General features: G+C 38.9%; 2 protein-coding genes across 2 annotated transcripts in view; both read left to right on the top strand.

Annotated features, from left to right (window-relative positions):
• On the top strand, window positions 11,081-13,467 carry LOC104738693 (NAC domain-containing protein 1-like). The gene is made up of 6 exons (XM_010458884.1): window positions 11,081-11,347; window positions 11,466-11,749; window positions 12,067-12,186; window positions 12,282-12,638; window positions 12,721-12,894; window positions 12,985-13,467. Exons 1-6 carry the CDS (start codon window positions 11,197-11,199, stop codon window positions 13,189-13,191), a joined length of 1,293 nt encoding a protein of 430 aa, XP_010457186.1. The 5' UTR covers window positions 11,081-11,196; the 3' UTR covers window positions 13,192-13,467.
• The window catches only part of LOC104738692 (NAC domain-containing protein 1-like), a 2,445-nt gene continuing 1,310 nt past the window's right edge, over window positions 15,438-16,572 (top strand). Inside the window, exons 1-3 of the mRNA XM_010458883.2 lie at window positions 15,438-15,686; window positions 15,843-16,183; window positions 16,364-16,489. Of these exons, the coding sequence (XP_010457185.1) occupies window positions 15,536-15,686; window positions 15,843-16,183; window positions 16,364-16,489 (618 nt within the window). The 5' untranslated portion in view covers window positions 15,438-15,535. The remainder of the gene's footprint in view (window positions 15,687-15,842; window positions 16,184-16,363; window positions 16,490-16,572) is intronic.

The following is a 16,572-nucleotide window of genomic DNA, read 5'->3' as shown; positions in this document are numbered from 1 at the left end:
GTTTTGGTTCGACTCACATGACAAACCGACTCAATAAAAAGAAAAATGAAGAAAACAAGGGTCATAGGTGACCCTCCCCCGGACTTACTTCATACCGTCTCTGGTGTGAAAATAAGCCAAAGAGAGACCTAGACAAGAAGAAAAATAAAGATAGCAACAAAAATGAAAAGAAAATAAGGCGGATAGAACAATGATGGTGTGTGTAACCGTGATCAGGCGTCGGAATTGTCTGGGCTCTCGCTCTCCGAACGGGCAAGGCGGCGCCTCCGACGTGGTGGATAATAAAGCAATCTAGTCTCAAAAATCACTGAAATCGGTATGGGCCTGGTGGGCATGGGCCTGAAATTCTTTAAACTTACCTGGCCCAATCGCTCTTCTCTTTTTCTTCTTTTGTTTTTAGTTTGCCGAGCATGTGCATCGGGTTGCTCGCGTCCTGCGAGCATGTGCTCCGCATCTTTTTTTCTTTTTTTCTCAGTTTGCCGAGCATGTGCATCGGGTTGCTCGCGTCCTGCGAGCATGTGCTCCGCATCTTCTTCCAACATTCCTTCTGCCTTTGTCAAGGCAACCTCCAACGGGTCGAGAGTGAGAACTTCATCGGTAACCTCATGTGCAACCTCTGAACCATCATCAACCACAAAAGTCTGACCATCTATCATAGGTTTCTTGAGCAGCTTATTCATCTCAAACCTTGCAATCATATCCCCCAGCTGGAGATCGATCGCTCCCCCTTGCACATCTATAATCGCACCAGCTGTGCATAAGAATGATCTACCTAAGATCAGGGGGTCACGTGGTTCTTCTTCAAGTTCCAGAACCACAAAGTCTGCTGGTATAAGCGTGTCCCCTATCTGGACATGTAAATCCTCCAACACTCCTATGGGGCGCTTGGTGGATCTATCCGCGAATACTAACGAAATCCGTGTAGACTTGAACTTCGTGTATCCCAGCCTTTTAGCCACTGAATATGGCATAAGGTTCACACTGGAACCTAGATCACAGAGGGAGTTTGCAAAAATCGTTTTACCGATTCTCACGGATAAGACAAATCGCCCTGGATCATCTCTCTTCTTTAGCACTTTGTTTTGCAGCACAGCACTGCACTCTCTTGAAACCATCATCACGTTCTCTTCCTCTGACACTCTCCCAGAAACTAACCCTTTCACATATCTCTTCAAAGCAGGTATCATCTGAACAGCATCAGCTAGGGGTAGTTTTACCGTCAATTCTCTCAACATCTCCTTGCACTTTGCATCCTCCAAATCCTTGCGAGATTTCTTAGGAGGAACAGGGTAAGGAACCCTAGGGGTGTACACGCGTGCAGGAGGTACCTCAGTAGGAACGGTCTGATCGGGAGTCGGGAGCACGTGCTCGCTGGGTGGGAGCACATGCTCGCCGGATGCTTCGGCTTCTTTTTGACTCAACGGTGGAGTCTCAGCAGCATGTTGAGGAAGGTATTCTTCAGCAATACCCTTGCCCTTGTCAAGCCTAGCGGATGGTGCTTCTCTAGGGGGTAACTTCTTTCCTCCCCTTAGCTCAATCGCATTGACATACTCGTTCCGCGGGTTTGCTTCCCCTTTTCCGGGCAGAGTCCCAGGAGTTCTTTTCACGGCTTCAGCAGTCTGTGCAACCTGAACATCAAGCTTCTTCACATGTGACATTACTGCCTCATACTTCCCATTAAGGTCATTGTACATGGTATCGACCTTAGCGTTGATTTCCACTGAAGCTTTTTGTTGATTCACCAAGAGTTGTTGCATCATGTTTTTCAGCTCATCCTGAGAGCTGCTAGCAGATGAAGGTCCCAACTGCTGGTTGGTGAAAAGCAGTGCTTGCTGAGCGCTTGTATATGCCTGCTGGTTCCCCCCTTGGAAACGGTTTTGAGTGGGCACAAACTGTTTGCCTTGGAAGTTGTTTGAGAAGGTTTCCTGATAACCCATCTGATTCTGAGCTCCTTGATGCGTATACACCTGATCCTGAGGGTTCTCCACGTTGGTGCTTCTATAGGACAAATTCGGATGGCTTCTGTAGTTCGGGTTGAAACCCCTGTTCTGCACAAAACCTTGCCCACTCACATAATTAACCTCCATCGTTTCATCCTCTCCATCACAAATCTCCTGAGCTAGCGGCATGTCTCCGGTCTCATCGACAAAATGGACAGTTTTCTGGCTCCCCTTCAGAAGAAGGTTCACCTTGGCTGTCAACTCATCAATCTTTTGCGTATCGACACTGTTGACCTTCACGGACCTGTCATACTCAGGGGCCTTGTTGCTGGAGCTTGCAGCTAGGTTCTCAATCAACTGATATGCTCCTTCCTTAGACTTTGTCATAAAATCCCCATTGCTGGCCGAGTTGAGAACGTTTCTGTAGTCCCAGTTAACTCCATCATAGAAAATGCCCAGGATCTGTTCATCACTGAATCCATGGTGCGGACACTCTCTACGGTACTCTTTGTACCTCTCCCAAGCCTCGCAGAAGGCTTCTCCAGTGTGCTGTTGGAACGATGAAATCTTGTTCCTGAGGGCAGCGGTCTTAGCCTTGGTGTAGAAATGGTCCAGAAACGCAGACCTACACAGTTCCCATGATGTCAGAGACCCAGGTGGCAATGACTTCAACCAACGTGAAGCTCTATCCGCAAGAGAGAAGGGAAAGAGCTTGCACTTCAGAAAGTCTGGCGGTATCCCATTTGAACCAGTGGTGCTACATATCTCCTCAAAATTCTCGATGTGGTCCATCGGAATCTCAGCTGGGAGACCGTGAAATAGGTGCTGCTTCACTAGAGAGATCATCTGTGGCTTGATCTCAAAATCTTGTCTCGGGATGGTGGGAGGAACAATCGCCGCTCGGTTGGTGTAGAACACATGCGGGTTGTCCTTGTCCCCAATGGACGGTTGTGGCGGCGCGGCTCTTTCGTGTTGAGCACGGAGCAACTGCCCCAACTGTTGTCGAAGTTGCTGCAACTCGGCAGCCATATCCTCATTGTTTCTGTTGTCACCCATGTTGACGGATTGAAACTTTCTGTTCTTGCGGTTTGTTCTTTCTGCCAAAGAGAGCTCTGCGGCTGACAAAGCAACTAGTTCTTCGGTGTTGTTTCTTCTTGTAGATCTTCTTGACATGCACCTGAAACACACGCAAAGAAGAAGCAGAAAGACAAATCAGTAAGGTCTTAGTCTAGTAATTTCGCCGAAAACCAAAGGTAAAAATTTGGTCCCCGGCAACGGCGCCAAAAACTTGATACACAGAGTTTTAAACCCTATTTTCCTACTGCAAGTGCACAGCAAAGAAGTAGTACTTAGGGGTCGAATCCCACGAAGACCAAGTTTTACTCTATGGTTCTATTGGTTCAATTTCAAGCTAAGACAATTCAAAGTTGGGTTTGTTTGGTAACAGTAACGCGATTAAAACGGTATAAAAAGGCAATAAGCAAAACACTAGATCAGGGGTAATTCTCGAGAATTTCAGAGATAGCAACTAAACAACTATTCAGGGCATAGATTAAGTACCAGTCTAGAACTCAAACATAAATATAAACTGATCCACTGTCGTGGTATCAATAACTCTATCTGATCGATTCTGTGCGGAAACGCGGAGCACGTGCTCAGACATCCGGAGCACATGCTCGGCGGTCCATAAACCCTAAACTGTCGTTTGAGCCCAGAATCGCAGACAAGCATTAAAGAACAGGAATGATAAGTTCACAAATCACCTACACATCAACTTTCGCAGGTCTAGGATAATTTGCCCACTAATGTCTTTTCTAGCAACCTATTACACTTTTGATGAATAGATAAACCTAGAATCATAGATTGGGTGATCAAATCAACCTAAGCATTAAGTCTAACAATAGTGAAGACAATCGATTATATAAAGCCCTATTTGTGTTCTGTTGCTAACCCATGAAACCCCTTTTGAAACCCCTAATCTAGCAAAGAAAACTACTCAGACATAGAGAAATGAATCATAGCAAAAGATGAGAAATTCAATGACATAAAAATAAAAAGGGTTCAGAGAATGCTTCACAAGGTAGCCGCTCTTCTCCCTCTCACAAAAACGTCGCTCAAAAACAAAAGAAAAAGGTATATCCCTCTCTCCTAAAAACCCTAGGTTAAATAGCATACAAGTAGAGAAAAATAAGGAAAGATTCCAAATTCAAATCTCCCTATTAAAAAGCGATCTCAGCCCTCTTTCTCTCACAAAGGATCGCCTAAAATAAGGGGAATTAGGCAGGGAATCGGCGCCTAGATGCTTGCCACGTGTCGTCATGAATCCGTAGAGTTGGGAGCATGTGCTCGGAAATCGGGAGCATGTGCTCCTGGGTCTAAAATCAGCTTTTCTGCTCCAATTCAACTCCTTTCTGCTCCGATTGCTCCTGCTGTTCCAATCCTTGCTTTTAGCTTCCTAGCCTCTTATTATAACCTGAAAAGGACTCAAACAACTACAAAACTATCAAATAAACAGGGTCAAAGTGAGTCAAAACCGTAACATATCAGTCCACGAGCAACCTCAATGCCAAGAAAGTACTTTAACACGCCGAGATCCTTCATCTTGAAACAGCGACACAAATAAGCTTTAAATGATTGTAGAACTGTAGAATCAACACCACAAACAATTAAGTCATCAACATAAACAAGAACATGCAGAACAACAACACCACGTTGATAAGTAAACAAAGAGTTGTATTTGTGAGAACGAACGAAATCATAGTCTAGGAGGGCTGTAGATAACTTAGAAAACCAGCAACGAGGAGCCTGCCGAAGACCATAGATAGACGTTTTTAGTTTACATACAAGAAACAGATCAACTGGGAGAAAACCCGGAGGTGGTTTCATGTAGATATCCTCGTCAAGGTCGCCATGTAAAAAGGCATTGTGAACATCCATCTGATGGAGTTCCCAATTTTTACCTGAAGCAACACCAAGTAAGGTACGAACCGTTTGTAGTTTAGGAACTGGAGCAAATATTTCTGAAAAATCAACACCCTCTTTTTGATGATTCCCGAGAGCCACTAACCGCACCTTATACCGTTCAAGTGTACCATCGGAATTGAACTTAAGCCGATACACCCATTTAGAGCTAAGAGCTTTGATGCCAGGAGGAAGACGTTCAAGCGTCCAAGTCTCGTTAAGTTCTAAAGCGTTGATCTCTTTGCGCATAACATCACGCCATTCTAATATTTGAACAGCTTGCTTATAAGTAACAGGTTCATCAACCATAGTCACGGCGGCAAGAAACTTTTGATGAGCAGAGCTAAAGTTGTCACAGGAGGCATAATGTGCTATAGGATAGAAACAAGTACCTGAAGATGCCGGAGAAGACGTAGGCTTGAGAGAGATGAGGGTTTCAGCGTGACATGCAGAGTACGTGACATACGGTTTAAGCAGAGTAGACGGCAACTTCGTTCGATGACCACAACCAAGCGGTTCAGTACCAACATCAAAGTCATCAGAAAACTCATCAAAGACAGCAGTTCAGGAGGTGGAATAACATCATTACCAAGAGCCGGAGTAGAGTCAACAGCTGTAGTAGTATCAGCGAGTGTAGGAGTGAGAGGTGTGGGGAGACTCCCCCTGTTTTCGAGAGTCTCAGGTGTAGTGTCGTCAACTGATTCATTCGGTGAGACAAGCGGTAGTGGTATAACCGGAGATGCAACAGGCTGATCGGAGACAGTAGACGAACTAGACGGAAAAATATCTTCGTTAAAGATAACATCACGAGAAACAAAAATATCTTGAGTCTCCATGTCATAAACACGCCAACCCTTTTGATTATGAGGATAACCGAGAAAAATACATTTTCGTCCACGTTCTTGAAATTTATCACGACGAGAGGAATGTCGTTTGGCAAAGCACAGACAACCAAATACACGAATCTGTGCATAAGACGGAGGAGTAGAATGAAGAAGCTCATGTGGAGTCTTGCCTTGCAGAAGCGGAGTAGGAGTGCGATTGATTAAATGCGCAGCCGTGAGGACACTCTCGCCCCAAAACTCAATGGGTAGGTTAGCTTGAAAGAGCAAAGAACGTGCTATGTTGAGAATATGGCGATGTTTGCGCTCAACTCTCCCATTTTGTTGTGGGGTGTAAACACAAGAAGTTTGATGGAGAATGCCATGGTCTTTAAAGAAATGTCGAAGACCGAGAAACTCACTCCTATTGTCACTACGGTTAACTTTGATCTTTTTGCCAAATTGTTGATGAGCCATGGCGACAAACTTTTTGAGGTGAATAGAAACTTCGCTTTTGGCCAGAAGAAGATAGGTCCACACGGCTCGAGAGTAGTCATCCACAATAGTAAAAAAGTAATGTGCTCCACTCGTAGAAGCAATTTTATATGGTCCCCAGATATCACAGTGTATCAAAGAAAAAGATGCATCCGCTTTATTAATACTTTCGGGAAAAACCGACCGTGTTTGTTTAGCTTGAATACAAACTTCGCAAAAATCATTATTAGCACTACTAAGGTGTGCAGAATCCGGTAAAGTAGATAAAAAACTAGATAAGATCTTCGCAGATGGATGCCCCAAACATTCATGCCAAAGAGTTCTTGTGGATTTCTTGACATTGTTAGCTCGAGCCGAAACTGCTCCACGAAAGTAATAAACCCCATCTCTCTCTTCACCTGCGCCAATCAGCATCTTCGAAGTGCGGTCCTGTATAACACATAATGAATCAGTGAATATAGTGTAGCAAGACATCTCACGACAAAGTCTAGCGATAGAGATGAGAGTGCAAGAGAGATCAGGAACATAAAGAACATGATTGAGTTTGACGTGATCTCCAAGAATCATCGTCCCTTCTTTAGTAGCAAAAGTGTGTTTTCTATTGGGAAGAACAACAATACTTCGAGGAATGTCATGCACATCCACAAGAAGATCAACATCACTTGTCATATGATGAGAGGCTCCAGAATCAAGTAAGAACTCAACACAAGAATGCTTACCGGAGAGCTTATCGGAACTGGAGGTTTGGTCTGTTTTTAACAAGTTCACAATAGCAGACCAAGTTGCTTTACTAACACCAGGTAAGTCAGGGAGTTCAGCTTCAGTAACAGCTTGAGCATTATTAGCACGATAGGTAGTAGGAGAGGAACGCCCACGACCGCGTCCTCTGAAAGAGCCACGACCTCTACCCCTTGTAGAATCTGATCGTGAGCCTCCTCTAGTATCACCATGTTTCTCGATCCACCAATCAGGCAAGCCGTGGAGTTCAAAGCATGTATCCACCGAGTGATTGGTACGTCCGCAGTGAGTACAAGGTCCTTGAGTAAGGCGTGTAGCAGATGCAATGGCATTGACACAAGCTTTCACAGCAAAGCCGACAGCATCAATACGGTCTTCTTTAGATCGAGCAACAATGAGATGACGTTCTTCAACAATAACTTCAGAATAGACATGATCAAGAGTCATGTCAGTGTCGCGGTTAAGACGGCTAAGAATATTGGTTCGAATAGTACCAAACCGAGAGGCATCGAGACCCATAAGAAATTGATGAATACGCTCAAGGTCGCGACGGGCTTGCTGCTTGAGACGTTGAGGACAAGATGACGAATTGCAACAACAATCAATAAAAGGCTCAAAGTCGTCAAGATCATCCCACATCACCTTTAGTTGGCCGAAGTAATCAGCAACAGTTTGACCATCTTGAGCACAGCGAGCAATAGAAGACTTGATTTGGTAAACCCGAGAAGCGTTCCCGATAGAGTAACGAACACGCAAATTATCCCATAGAACTTTTGCATTGTCAATAAACGAGATCACCTTCTGTACTTGAGGATCTAAACTTGCATAGAGCCAGCCGCATAACATCGAGTTGACTTGAACCCACCGTTGGTAATCGGTTGAATCAGCAGAAGGTTTGAGAAGAGAACCATCGACAAGACCAAGTTTATGCTTAGCGGCAAGATTTTTACGTGCAATCTTAGCTCACTTCTCATAGTTTTCACCATTAAGGAGAAATGGAGTAAGAACATGATGCGGCTGATCATTAGAGGAGAGATAGTAAAGAGAAGATGAGATCAATTCCTTAGTAGTAGTAGTAGAAAGAGCCGATGTCGAAGACATCATGTAAGTAGTAGAAAAATTAAGATTAGAAAGCCGGGTTCCTTGAAAGAAACGACGGAAAGAAGAAAAAAAAAATTAGGAATTTAGGTTTTGGAACCTTGCTCTGATACCATGTAAATGTCAGAGAAAACGTTGGATTTCTTATTGATAGGTAAAGAGTATATATAGATACAAGAGACTTGATGTACAAGTAGAGAATATTGACTAAAGATATACACAAGAAGATATGGAACATATCCTTTTCCGTAACAGTTAAAAAGTGAAGACAAGGATATTCATTCGTTCTGGGGACTCTTGATAGTGGAATTGAGCTTAATCACCCTTCAATCCCTTGTATACCAACCAAAATGGAACTTGGAGTACTACGTGATTGTGAAGTGGGTTGAACTTTAATTAGTTGTTTCTCGTATGATGTCAAATTCGTAAGCAATAAATAAAGAGAGCTCTTCTCACACGGCTGAGATAATTTATAGTAATTTGATAAGCAAAATTTATTAGTAGTTCATAATTGTATGTATATGACATATTCGTTACGTTATGCATGTGATATGACGGATTTGTAGAACTTACGCCTGAATTTTACTCTTGTCGATCTAATCATAAATATGCAATATGGATTAATTTTTTTTTAATGTTATTATGGTTGAAAGTTCAGTATATGATTAGCTAATGAGTGTATAGGATTTGGTTACAATTTGCTTGACCATTAAATTCATAACAATCATTTTACGAATTAAAAATTCCGCTCTATTTATGTAAATTTAGCAAAGTTTTAAATTCCGGTCAGTACGGTTCGATTTGATCGTATACCGACTTGAAATTAATAACCGGTTCTTACGTATCATATAAGCTAAACTACACCAAAATAATGTAAAGTGATGCCACACCCAAAGTAAAATAAAATATATTAATCTTACAAATTGTAAAAGCTAATATGATACGTAAACTGAAGAAGAATATAACTTTGCTTTCCATATATTGAAATATATGAATTTCAATGTCTCATTTAGATGAGGATTAAGATTCAATGTTATAAATCGGAGCCCATGAATTGATCCACCATCATTAACTCCACCTCCACCGTCATCACCTCCACCGTCACCCTTCCACCATTACCATCTGGTGGAGGAATCGTGGGAGGAATGATACAATTAAGAAGATAATGCCGATAAACAGCGGTTGTGTAACGAGTCGTAATCTTCTTGGTCCAAGGTAATCGCTATAGTCCCTATTGGTTGTATCATGTGTTCTATGAATCAAGATCGTACAAATCTATTAGGACTCGATCTATTCTCTATGTGAAGGCTTTTGATGACGTCCACATAGTCTTTGTCATGCGCAAAAAGGCATAACAAACCTATCCTATTGTTAGCCATGATCCTATCTCTCCAACATTCGATATGCTCAATAATCCTATCATTTGCTACCTAAGTGACAATTTTGGGTTTGGCAAAGCAAGATCTATATCATCTACATCGTCAGAGAAATTTTTATTAAACGTCAGAGAAATTCTTATTAAGCGTCAAATAAATACCAAATTTAAACATTTAAAGAATCCTAATAACTTAAGAGAAGTAATACTATTAGAGCAAAGCTAAGCTGTTATTAAACTTTAAAAATATTGGAATTTAACTAATATTAGCCAACATTAAAGACCAAATCTGGTGCAAAAATATTTTTTAGAAAATTGAATCTAAATATATCTTCTTTTAGAAAATAATGAAAGTCATTTTCCATAATGAAAATTTAATGATAATAACAGCAAAAAATATAGATTAAGATGCAAGATTTGGTATTATCATAGATAATCAACATTATCATAAATAATCAATGTTATTAACATTATGTTATCTACAATGTCACATTTAGATTATACAAAAATGGGATGTAAATTAGAGGAACCTTTAATTAGTTCAATGCTCACATAAAGATTAGGTAGAGTGTGTATTTATATATTTACGGAAGGTGTGAATGAACTTTGATTTCTCTATTATATTTTGATTTTATTCCCCTAATCTTTTTGATTATGTTTATGAGTAAAGTCTTTTCTTACAAGGAAAGTCCCCTTTTTTATTTGAAAGCACGTATATTATAATTATGTATATTGTGTTGTATATTCTAATTAATACATAAATATAATATACGTGCTTTCAAATATTATAATTATAAGAGTCGAGTCATTAATATTTGTGTTGTAATTATAATCAATATACTAATGAGAACTCGACTCTTATAATTATGTATATTGTGTTGTATATTCTAATTAATGGTGGATGTTTATATAAAGTTGTTGTCATTTGTTCGGTTTGGAAAATGGCTCGATCGATCGTTTTGAGTTCGTAGACACAACACAATATACATAGTTGCAACCATTAGCGAGAAGCTTACAACAATTCACCATTCGAAGAAAAAAAAAAATCTTAACAAGATTAAAGATAAGCACCTTCAATAATGTTTTCTAGAAAGGAATAAGATGAAAATAGTAAGCGTGTTCACACGGCATAATTAAGGAAGCCACAAGGCAGATTCGAGTTGATCACCTTTGTTTTTTGCTTTGGGACCCATTCTTACCGCCCATCACCTTCCTTAATAAGCCTTTCCATTTTTATTTTATTTTTAAATATATTTTCTTCTTCTTATATACAATGCAAATTACTACTACTGTACATAGGGGATGTTGTTTAATATAATCGACGGTTCACCCAAACCGATTGAATACAAAATCCAAATCCTAAAACCGATTATATAAAATTAATTCTTAATTCCTTTTCCTTAATTGATAAATGCAGTACTACAGTATATTATTTGGTTTAAATCTGATTTCTGTTTGCTTACATTGATTAATCAGTAATTTTCAATTAAGAGTTGACGATAATAACCGGTACTGTGTAAACCAGAACCATATACCAATTGAACCGAAGATCCATATTAAATTTAATAATAAATACAAAAAAGAATATTTGTCGGGGGTTATTTAAACGCCTTGCTTTCACTGTCTTCCTCCCTCCAAATTAATAATATATACCAAACAACAACAAAACAAATATATAATCGGAGAAATACACAGAGCGATCTCGGCGGCGAAGCTCTTTAGTCTTTTACCATCGAAATCGGAGGTTACTGCTTCCTTTTTGTGAACAATGGAGGATAAAGTTGGGTTCGGATTCCGTCCCAACGACGAGGAGCTCGTCGGTCACTATCTCCGTAACAAAATTGAAGGAAACAGCAGCCACGTTGAAGTAGCCATTAGCGAAGTCAACATCTGTAGCTACGATCCTTGGGACTTGCGTTGTAAGTTTCCAATTTTCCTCCTAATTGTTTCATTCATATATATGCTCGCGTGAATTGATCTATTTGAGTGGAGGGGTTTGTTCTGATTTAGGGTTTTGTTTGGTTTGTAAAAACACAGTCCAATCAAAGTACAAATCGAGAGATGCTATGTGGTATTTCTTCTCTTGTAGAGTAAACAAGTATGGGAATGGGAATCGACAGAGCAGGACGACGGTTTCTGGCAAGTGGAAGCTTACCGGAGAATCTGTGGAAGTCAAGGACCAATGGGGGATTGCTAGCGGCGTTCGTGGTAAGATTGGTCATAAAAGGGTTTTGGTCTTCCTCGATGCAAGATTCCCTGACAAAACCAAATCCGACTGGGTTATCCACGAGTTTCACTACGACCTCTTGCCTGAACATAAGGTTCGTCATTTGAGATCTTGTCTATGTCTACCCCTCACTCATCTATGTGTTATGTATCATCCCTCGTGACGTATGTTGACTTAAATTTCAGCTCTTTTGGTCATGGTTTGAAATTTAGGACATTTTAGGTTTCTGGGATTATGAGTTTTGTGTAAATAGGCTGAGCTAAGAACTCATCAATGTTATTATGATTAGAAATTATGCAGTGTTACCAGTAACAGGTTGAGGTTATCTAGTTTTAGGATTAGCTTTTGACAGAAGTCTTATCAATGTTTTTTACTGACGAACTTTTGTGCTTACATTTGGAAATTTTACAGAGGACCTATGTCATCTGCAGACTTGAATACAAGGGTGATGACCCGGACATTCTCTCTGCTTATGCAATAGATCCTACTCCAGCTTTTGCCCCCAATATGGCTAATAGTGAAGGTTCTGTGGTGAGTCAATGTCCTAACTACTTTTTTTCTCTCTTAGCTCTGAAGTAAGTAGACCAAAAAAATAAGCTTGTGTCTAACTGTTGATTTTGTTTCAGGTAAACCAATCACGTCAAGGAAACTCAGAATCTTACAACACTTACTCTGAGTATGATTCAGCAAATCGTGGCCAGCAGTTCAACATGCAGCAATCAGTTCAAGGGAATTCAGGATACTACAACCCTTTCCCTGAGTATGATTTAGCAAATAACGGTCAGTGGTTGAGTGACTATTTCAACCTGCAACAACAAGTTCCTTACTCGGCCCCATATGATGAAAACTCCGAGCTCATTCGGAACTTTGTGATTGAAGAAACTCGTGAAAGGACATCTATGCAAGAGCATTACAGTGATCACCAGCCCAAAAAACCTGTGACTGGGGTTTTGGGTGATGATAGCAGTGATAATGACTCAATGGTAAGCACTTGGACCACTTATATATTCAGAAACTATAATATCGCTTCTGTTTCTCACACATCGACTTTTGGCTTTTTAACAGACTTTTGGAGACACTTCGAGCTCGACTGATAGTGGTTGTAGTTCGAATGAGTCTTACTATACTCCTCTAGATGATGATGTTCCATCATTGAACACTGTCGTTGAGCCTTTGCACAATTATGAGGCGCAAGAGCAACCAAAGCAGTTGAAATTACCGTGTCAGAGCAAAGAAAAGGTTTCAACACTCTCACTGAGAAACCTGACTTTGATACAAAATATGAAACCAACATATAGTCTAAATTATGAGATATGGGTGTGCTTGCAGGTGATAAATACGCAGAAAAGCGAATGCGAGTGGAAAATGGCTGAAGACTCGATCAAGAAACCTCCATCCACCAACACGGTGAAGCAGAGTTGGATTGTTTTGGAGAAGAGGGGTCAAAGGAATGCACAGTGGAACTATCTCATAAACATGATCGTAGGCGTCTTATTGTTCATCTCCATCATTGGTTCGATGATTCTTGTTGGTTAGAGAGGTCAAATCCGATTCTTGCTCACAGTTTTTTATTTCTTGTCTGTGTGCTTTTTCTTTTGGTTTCTTTGCTCTGTTTTCTCGCTCAGGAAAAGTCTGAAGTTGTGTGTTTTACATAAGTATGTGTAAAGAAGAGAAAAAGGGGGAAAAAAAAAGAAAATGCAGAAAGTCTAATGTAAAGAAAGGGGTAGAAGTGTATGTTAATAATTAGTGAATCGTTTTGTGATGTAGTTCTTATTCTTTGTATAAAAGTGATCAAATAATTCTGCAAAGAAAGGGATATATATACATGAGAGGTTGTGCAAAGGATGTTTGGCTCAAAGATTCATAGAACACATCGAGAAAGTGTAACGAAGGGCGCAATGAAAAAAGCAACTAGTGCTATGACGTGTCAGCGAGTTTTGTAATAGCAACTAATTCATGTACCGAAGAACCAAAGTCGTCTGACCGGATGACAAGCAAGATACAATAGGATTGTTTGAAACTAATTAAAATAGCTTACCTTATGTATTTTTACGGTTTTGTTTACTAATTACATTGTTGTAGAGTATGTTGTCTCTCTGTACATATAATTCTTGGGTAGTCATGAAGCTAATCATGGCCTAATCTTGTTATCATTTAACCCGTCAACAATCTTTAAAGATGGTAGATTTTTTTTATATCTCAGAAACCTACGACCTATTTTACCCATCTTAAAGGATTTTATGTTTGTACATATAACAATGGTTGAATGAGATATTACACATATTCTTTACATATCAAAGACACATGACAGTGTAGAACATTTTTCAGTAAGCATGGTCAAAGATTGCAGCTTATTACATAAGCAGAAAGATTACAATTACAATTACAATTGCGGACTTATTACATAAGCGGAAAGATTCCAGCTTCTCGCCATTTCAATTCTTGTGGGGCACACATGTCCACCGTCCAATTCTTGTAAGGCTTAGCTTCCCAAATAAGCCTACTTTTTTAATTTTTTTTCGATTCTCTCTCATAGCTTTTTAACCAAAACCGATTCTATTAATAAAACTCAAACCAAAGGATCCGATTTAAGGTTCATGGGTTCAAGAAGAAAGTAATCGAAAAGGAGAAAAAATCAAGAGATATTTGGTAAAATCATACATTTTTCAAACATGATTAGTAAACACATATATTCACTATTTACAATTGGAAAAAAAATATATTCACCATTGTTCAGCTATTTCCACATCCATTTTTGCCATTAAAGATTCTACTTAATTACATCCAATACCATTGTTTCCCATTTTCTTCTTTTTCTTGATTTTTCAAATAATTGTTAATATAAATTTTTTTTTTTAGAAAACTTTTTAAATACAAAAATCTATGTTTTTTTCTTTACAATTTGGTATAAATTTTAATTAATAATTTTTAAATAAATTATTTAAATATTTTGTATTCGTACACGTTTTTAAGTGTACAAATGTCTATACACCTTATTAAGTGTACAAATGTCTGTACACATTAATAATATGTACATATGTAATTTTTACAAAATCATTGGGATACATATATCTGAAAACCTAATAATTAAACAAATTACCAATTTTAGATTCGTACACCTAATTAAGTGTACAGATATCTGTACACACTATTATGTGAACAGATGAAATTTGTTTAATTCTTAGGATTTTGAATATTTGTACATATGCTTGTACTGCAATATTTTTATACAAATTACATTTGTAAAGTTAATAATGTGTACATACATATGTATATATACTAATGTGTATAGACATCTGTACACATACTAAAGGTGTACGGATACAAAATATTTATATAATATATTTAAAAATTATTAAATAAAATTCATATCATATTGTAAAGAAAAAAATGTATTTTTTTGTATCTAAGAAGTTTTCTAAAAATAGATTATATTAACAATTATTTGAATAATTATGATTGGAGGAAAAAAACTTTATTTCTTATCCACGTTCATACCCATTTTTGTAATTTTCTTACCAAAACTATGTCCCACCATTTCTTCCTATCTCACAAAATCTCTATTACACAACACCCTATTTTTCCAATTTTAAATAGTGAATGTATTAGTTTTCTAACAAACCCAAAAATCAAAATAACAAAACAGTGAAATTCAAAACCAAACCAAACAGAACCGAAGAATATCCATTATTTAACTTTAAAATATATAAATTTAGTAGTATAAAATACTGATAAAAAATAAAAATAAAAATATTTCTGGGCTTATTTAAACTCTGTTCTTTCTTCACTCAGCTCATCAGTTCATGTTCATCTCTCCTCTAATATAAATCAACCAAAATCAGAAAACTACTATTTGAAACATTTGGAGAAATAGGTAGAGATGGATGATTTTGTGGGGTTTGGATTCCGCCCGAGGGACGATGAGCTCGTCGGTTACTATCTCTATCACAAAATTCAGGGCAACACTCGTCTTGTAGAATGGGCCATTAACGAGGTCAACATCTATGATTTCGATCCTTGGAAGTTGCGCTGTAAGTTATACTACTATTACGGTTTTCGAATTTTAATTATTTGTTGCCTCCGTGCGTGATCGAGAGAGAGAGAGAGAGAGAGAGAGAGACGTTGGGGTTTCTTGAATCTTGATTATGGTTTGGGGTGTGTTGTGTTGTATTCTGTTTCTGTAACAGTGCAATCGAAGATCGAATCGACGGATCGTATGTGCTACTTCTTCTCTCGTAGGGAAAACAAGTACGCCAGAGGGAATCGACAGAACAGGAAAACGCCTTCTGGAAGATGGAAACTTACTGGAGAGCATACTGATGTCAAGGATCAGTTTAAGACTTGGCCTTTGTCTGCAACTGGAGACGACAACAAGACTGGAACTGGAGACGACAAGAAGACTGGAACTGGAGAGGACAACAAGATTGGTCATAAAAGGGTTTTACAGTTCCGTCTGGATAATGGCATCGTCGATCCTAATTGGGTTATTCACGAGTATTATCACGATACCATCTTGCCTGAACATCTGGTATATATATATATTTGGTTTTTTTTATCCCATACTATTTTTACAATTCTGATCTTTGATATTTCATAACTTAGCTTTTGATGAAAGTAATTTAATATATGCAGCGAATTTTGAAATGTTTTTAACTGATGAACTTTGTATATGTGATGTGCTGCTGCTTACCTCTTGAAATTTTTACAGAGGACGACCTATGTGATCTGCAGACTTGAGTATAAGGGTAAAGACAAGAACATTTTATCTGCTAAATCTAAACCAACAGACCCCTCTTTTGTCCCTGACATGATGACTAATAGTGCTGGTTCTGTGGTGAGTCTATCTAAGACTGTATGTCCATTTTGTTTGTTTTCTCTCAACTTAAAGATCTTAGCATACCACCCCCCACCCCCCCC

Source organism: Camelina sativa, chromosome 14, assembly GCF_000633955.1.
Source record: "Camelina sativa cultivar DH55 chromosome 14, Cs, whole genome shotgun sequence".
Taxonomy (NCBI): Eukaryota; Viridiplantae; Streptophyta; class Magnoliopsida; order Brassicales; family Brassicaceae; genus Camelina; species Camelina sativa.
The sequence above is the reverse complement of the archived record's forward strand: the minus strand, read 5'-3'. Positions and strand labels throughout refer to the sequence as shown.

Excerpts from the sequence above, each read along its gene's own strand:
- LOC104738693 (XM_010458884.1), top strand. The coding sequence starts at position 11,197 with ATGGAGGATAAAGTTGGGTTCGGATTCCGTCCCAACGACGAGGAGCTC. Across the intron at positions 11,348-11,465 it reads CGATCCTTGGGACTTGCGTT|TCCAATCAAAGTACAAATCG; the intron begins GTAAGTTTCCAA and ends GTAAAAACACAG. Across the intron at positions 12,187-12,281 it reads CTAATAGTGAAGGTTCTGTG|GTAAACCAATCACGTCAAGG; the intron begins GTGAGTCAATGT and ends ATTTTGTTTCAG.